We start from the raw sequence: 6,084 nt of genomic DNA, 5'->3' as shown, positions 1-6,084 counted from the left end.
ACGCTCTCGGCGCTCTGAGCGCGCTAGGCCCCAACGGTCGCCGCCTCCACGTTCAGACCGGTCACGGGTCCGGCCGTCCCCGGGCTCAGGACCGGACCAGAAGATCACCGCTGCTGTGCCATCGGTGCCAGAAGTCTCTCGGGACCGGTCACGGCCGGGTAAGTGCTGTGGTCGTGCTATATTCGGTGGCCGGCGGCGGGAGCTCAGCGAAGCACGTCCGCTCACACCGCCATCTTGGCCACGCCCCCCTATTAACACGTTTTAGATTTAATATTGTTTTTAGACTATTCACTTTCCCTGAAATGAATTCATGGTCTAATGAACTGCCTGTATGCCCTTGTGATGAATTATCTGCACAATCCAATATACATGTTTTATTTTTTTGTAAATTTTATACCCTGCAACGTAGGAAACTTATTGTCCCTATCCTAAAAGAAATGAACTTGTATAGATGTCGTCCAGCGTTTTTAGAACTGCAAAAAATGGACAATGTTTTTACTGTTGCTTCATTAGCTGAGTTTTTTAAACAAGTTTTTAAATATCGGAAAACAATTCGCTCAGATGAATTGTAACTTTGTATACATTATGAAATTATATGAACTGCGATAGCTTCTCCTTTTTACAAACAACTGTATAAATTCAACACTGTAAATGTATTTGTCTTGTTTCTGTTGCTTTTATGGTTATTTGCTTTTTAACCAAATAAAGTACTTTTTGAACTTTGAGGACACTTGTCAGAACAACATGGCAGTTTAAGAAACTGTGTGCAGGCACTGCAATGGCAGGCCTGAGTTCCCTTGTTAAGGCTACTTGTGTGGGTGGCCCACTAGTAGCATTTGCATTACCAACCCTGGCACACATAGTGCACTTTACTAGGGACTTTACTAGTAAGGCAAACATACTAATCATGGACAACCAATTACCATTACACTTTATACAGGGAGCATTTGCAATTTGACACTGTTTAGCAGTGGAAAAGTGTCAAGCATCTTAAGTTGGCAACACCATGTCTGGAAAAAAAGGTCTAGGGGGAAAGCAAAAAGTTTAGGGCACTTTAGCCAAAAAGGGCAAAGTCCTACACTACTCGTCCCAGTCATCACATTCCCACCCATTCCCCGTTTTAGGCTTTTTAACTTTGGCTTGGTAATCCAGAAGTGCTCAGTCTTTATAGCCAGCTAACAGTGGTTGTGGGCTGGCTATGGAATGTCGTGTTTATTGTTTCCTGTCATGTTGAAAGGGGCTGTGGGATGAAGATGAGAAACGTAGGCGTATTTAATTCTAGCTTGAGTAAAACATTTGTGGGCTGGGAGCAGCAGTGTAAAGCTGCTCAACATGTGAGGGCTGGGAGGAATTATGTCTTTAATATCGGGTGCTAGAGATTAAAACATGGCAAGACCCAATAAACCTCATTTAATACATGTTTAAAAACCCTCCTGATTTCATTTCGTGTCTTTTATTTACCTGCTCCCTTTTGATGAACTCTCTAACACTCTGTGCTTTTTCGCTCAGATAATTAAGCAGCTCCGAACAGTCATCACAATTACTCCGTGAGCTAATACTGCAATAACCTAAAAAAACGCGCAGGGATCCCGCCCCTGCACACGCACAGCAGCTGGCCTGGCCTTCGCGCTTGCGCATCACCCACCCCAACACTAGAAATATTTATTTTTAACCCCTGCGTAATTTCCACACCCATCAGTCTGAACACAGCAATAGGAAACCGAAATAGCGCCGGGGCGGTCCCTTTCGTGTATTGTTTCTCTGTTCCCATTGGTGATCTGTTGCCTTCTTGTGTTACTCAGTACCACAACCTGCATTGGGATAAGCCCGCCCCCAGTTCAACCATGCCTGGCCGGTGCCGTGGACACAAAAAAAGGACAAACTAGCTTCTCCGTAAAATATATTTTAGCCCTTAAAACCCCTTTCCCCGTAATTACTCTTATTTTATTAAGAAGGAGCGCACAGAAACAGTGTTTTTTTGTGGATACGAAAATCTCTCGCAGTGAACCATTATATCTAATCTATCAGTCTGTCCCCACATTTCCTTATTGTATGTAAAGGTTCACTATCGCAGAAAAAAAGAAACCACAACTGAAAGATAGTTGTAGGAAAGACTCAAATGTGCCATAGTTTAGAAAATAAACAATTTTTTCTGACTATTTTGGATTTTGCTGTAATCTTGCCCGTCAATCTAGCTGGAACAGTACATGCACAAGATGGCGCTGTAATTATTCAGAAACGGATTAATGACCTAGACTTCTGCTCTGCGATACCAGGGTTGTGTTTCTGGTCTGTGTGCCACTGAGAGTTTTGTCCGTCCCGAAACCCGTTGCCACTGCTACTAGTTCCGGATTCCGCTTTGAATGCTGATGGAGTCCGGGATGCCGGTTACAGTTTCGGTGAGCTGCGGCTCCCCTTGGACTTGCGTATCTGCACTAAGTTCAGTACTGCGGGTGCGACGGGGGCAGGAGGAGGTGAGGTGCGAGAGGTAAGTACTCATGGAGGGAAGAATTGTTCTCAATGTTGGTCAAGGGAGGGCTCCACCTGGGCAGGGAGTTCATGTCAAAGGTGTCTCCACAATGTTGTCAGGCTGAGCCTGATGAGCTCGAGCCGCAAAAACATGGATCAAGCTATTGATGTCGCAGAGACCAGCGATATACAGCAACTACTGGGCATGTACTCATTCAAGAGCGTGGGCGACATGAATTTCCGGGGAAAGGGTAGTGTTGGCTTGCTGTTGAGAGTATTTTGTTTAACACAAATCATTCAAAATATTCCCGATCCCTTCCGACGTTGCTAGAAGTTACCCAGAATGTGATTGTCTGTAATGTTCACTATTTATGTAGCCTATTTTGTTCACTTTTTATGTAGCCTATATGGTTATAAACGTTGAAGCAATATTAAATATTAGTAATCGTATGGTATATGTACATATGTAGCACTTATAATACATTTGTAAGGTTATTGTACAGTGCAGGTTCTGTACTGAATTACTTAAATGTGTTTGGTTAAGCGGGAAGTCGAATTTTGAGTCCAGGATTACTGGTTACAAGTTGTACAGGTCAAAGACTGTAGGGTCACATCCTTCTCTTCAGTTTAACACCAACGATCACTGCTTTGAGTTTAGTTATCCACTTAGTGTTAGTGTATGGAGACCTATAAATATACTTACTACATATTAAATTAAACTGATTCTATACACACATATATATCCATGTGTGTAGTCATAAGATTTAAAGGTGTTCTTGTCTATTTGGAATGTTTCCACAGACTTGAAGATCAAACTGAGTGACAGACCATGCCTGTTTGAAATCATGGTGCACTTCTCAAAAACCTCTCAATCAAGAGTGGTTACTTTAAGAGAAAACTTTGTAGGGGCTCTGAAACCTCTTCAGTTTTACTATTCATTTAATTGTGGTCATGGGGGAGCTGAGCCTCTCCTAAAATCGTTTTTGTTTTCTTAATTCAGCTGAGCCAACACTATCATTAACATAAAATATCTTCTCCTGTCTGCTGGCTCTCCTGGCTTGACAAACACAACAATTATAGGAAAGGCTCAGTATCTCCATGCCTGATGTTAACTAATTGACAACATAAAGATGCCTTATAACCCCACCCCACTGGATTCGTTCTTCATGTTATAACCCTTCAACGAAACTTAAGCTGTGTGTATCATGAATTAAAAGGGATTTGTGCTGTTTAATGTACATTTTCCCCGTCAAAGTCAGGGTGGGAGGATTTGTCCCTTGAACCCCCCCCACTCCAAATTCTGGGGGCCATAAATACCCGTCCACAGTTCCTATGCCCTTAGTTGTATTGCAGCATTTGTATAATACTTAAAACTGGAATGTGGGGCACTTAAATGCTTACCAACGTGGTTAGCAAGTTACAGCAAGTATGCTCTGTGATTAGATGGGTGGTATCTTTGATTTTGATCCTACTTGGAAAATGTTAACGTGTCAGTCGTGATGAGGTATGATTATTATGTGAAAGTGCTCAGTGCTTAGTAGTGTGGTTGTGGAAGAGGTGTGAGTGATAGACATCCAGTTTATGGGTTTCAATAATGACCTGCAGAGCTATCAGCAGCTCTGCAGGTCCCTTTATGCAGTAGTGTGGAATGTTATTAAATATCTACTTGATAATTGGACAGGTTGCTTCATAAATCTACTTGTCCAATAACAAAATCCAACTGCCTCTTTTGGTGCCATGTTGTACGGCGACAAATTATGGCAGAAATCTCATTATAAAAGATGTATGATAATAGCCTCTTGGATTTTGGCTGAGCTCATTGATAAAAAAAGACTGCAGGCAGGAGGAATATTGAAAAGCCTCTATTCTTCACCGCTCCTCTCTCCACCAGTACAGGTACCACTTCTGAACATTCTAAAGCAGCCTTCTCAGACTGGGAGGTACTAACCAGAAGCACAGGGTAGGGGAGGTGGAATGTACCAAGAGTGATGACAAATGCCAGAACATTAAATGATGGTAGTTTGAGTAATATAAAATAATGTATCAGAGCTATGTAAAATATGTAAAAGAAACGTAACTAGATTGTAACACTCATACCATTGTAGGGTTTGAATAATAGCAATTCCCTTATTTTGCCACATTTCTTCAGATGTACATACTGGGGCTAGAGGTAGCAGTAAGCAATAGATCCCCATGGTTGGATTGCTTTTTTGAGTATTGTGTAAACCTATATATATATATATATATATATATATATGTGTGTGTGTATATATGTATATTCTGTCTCACAACGAGCATATCGGCATGCAAAGTAGTTTTGTTCAGTTCCAGGAATTACTGTGGCAATGTGTGGTTTTTAAGACCAAAATAGTTTTGCTTTTGCCAATGTTTTGTTATTATGAGGGCCTGGCAGCTCCCACAACAATGAAGTTTTAGAAAAACCATGTCAAAACACCCGCATTGACAAAACCAAAAGGCTGGCCATCAATGTCATATATCTATTGCTTTGCTAGTGCTTGTTTCTTTTCATGTTTCCTATAATCTTGTTAAAACTGGTTTACCATTATGATTATTTTTGGGAAATTCTAACATGCATCACCACATTTAACTAAATGGTGCTTCACAGAAATGGTACTTAAAATTTCGCAGCAATTTAGCACAACGTTTTTTCATAGTTGTTTTTTTGTGAATATTTTATTTCGAAAGCAAAGGATCATCAATCTTGCTTTTAAGCATAAATATATGAATATGTGATGATATTCCGCAAACCAACATCCCGCATACCATCAATCCCCAATTTTTATAACGAGGGACTATTACTCCGCAAAGCCATCATTTCTAAAACTTTTACAACGCATATGACTTTATCACGCATGTCATTATAACGCAAATGCATGTGTGGTATGACATGATATGATGATAAAAGAATTTATTTAGCGCACGTACACCAACGGCTTCTTTGCGCTTTGGACAAACAGAGAAAAAACTGCCAGTTGACGACCTAAACAGAACGATGACTAATCGAAGGCTTTAGAAAATAATCAGGTTTTCAGCGCCTTCCTAAAGGTGAGGTAGGAAGGAATAAGACAGAGGCCTGGGGGCAGAGAGTTCCAAAAAAGGGTAGCTTGGGAAGCAATCTCAATCCACCCAATCTTTTCCGTTTGAACGGACATGACCGCAGCAGATTGAAGCTCGAGGAGCGGAGGGCTCAAGAAGGGATATATCGATGAAGACGAGAGGAGATAAATGCCGGGCCTTGTTGGGCAAGGGCTTTATGAGTCAGGCAGCCCACCTTAAAGAGACAGCGCTGGATCACAGGGAGCCAGGCAAGCTCTTCAGGAGGGGCTTCGCCAAGCTTGTCCTAGGCTGGCGAAAGACCAGCCTAGCCGCTTGGTTCTGGATCAGCTGAAGCTGGTGGGACTGATAGAGGGAGATCCCAGAGTACAGCGCATTCCCGTAGTCAATACGGGAAATGCCCAGCCCAAGCATAGTCTGAACCAAGGCCTTGGGAGTGAGGAACCTGCTGATCTTCCTAATTTGGCGAAGATGGTAGAAGCAAGCCGGAAGCACCGATTTAATTTGGTGTTTCATAGTAAAGTCCTCGCTGATGGTGAC

General features: G+C 42.1%; 1 protein-coding gene across 1 annotated transcript in view; it reads left to right on the top strand.

The window, feature by feature from the left end:
- The first annotated feature begins 1,863 nt into the window (after nucleotides 1-1,863).
- The window catches only part of C5H10orf88 (chromosome 5 C10orf88 homolog), a 140,710-nt gene continuing 136,489 nt past the window's right edge, over nucleotides 1,864-6,084 (top strand). Inside the window, exon 1 of the mRNA XM_086922982.1 lies at nucleotides 1,864-2,488. Within this exon, the coding sequence (XP_086779108.1) occupies nucleotides 2,364-2,488 (125 nt within the window). The 5' untranslated portion in view covers nucleotides 1,864-2,363. The remainder of the gene's footprint in view (nucleotides 2,489-6,084) is intronic.

This window comes from Lissotriton vulgaris, chromosome 5 (assembly GCF_964263255.1).
Source record: "Lissotriton vulgaris chromosome 5, aLisVul1.2, whole genome shotgun sequence".
Lineage (NCBI taxonomy): Eukaryota > Metazoa > Chordata > Amphibia > Caudata > Salamandridae > Lissotriton > Lissotriton vulgaris.
The sequence above is the reverse complement of the archived record's forward strand: the minus strand, read 5'-3'. Positions and strand labels throughout refer to the sequence as shown.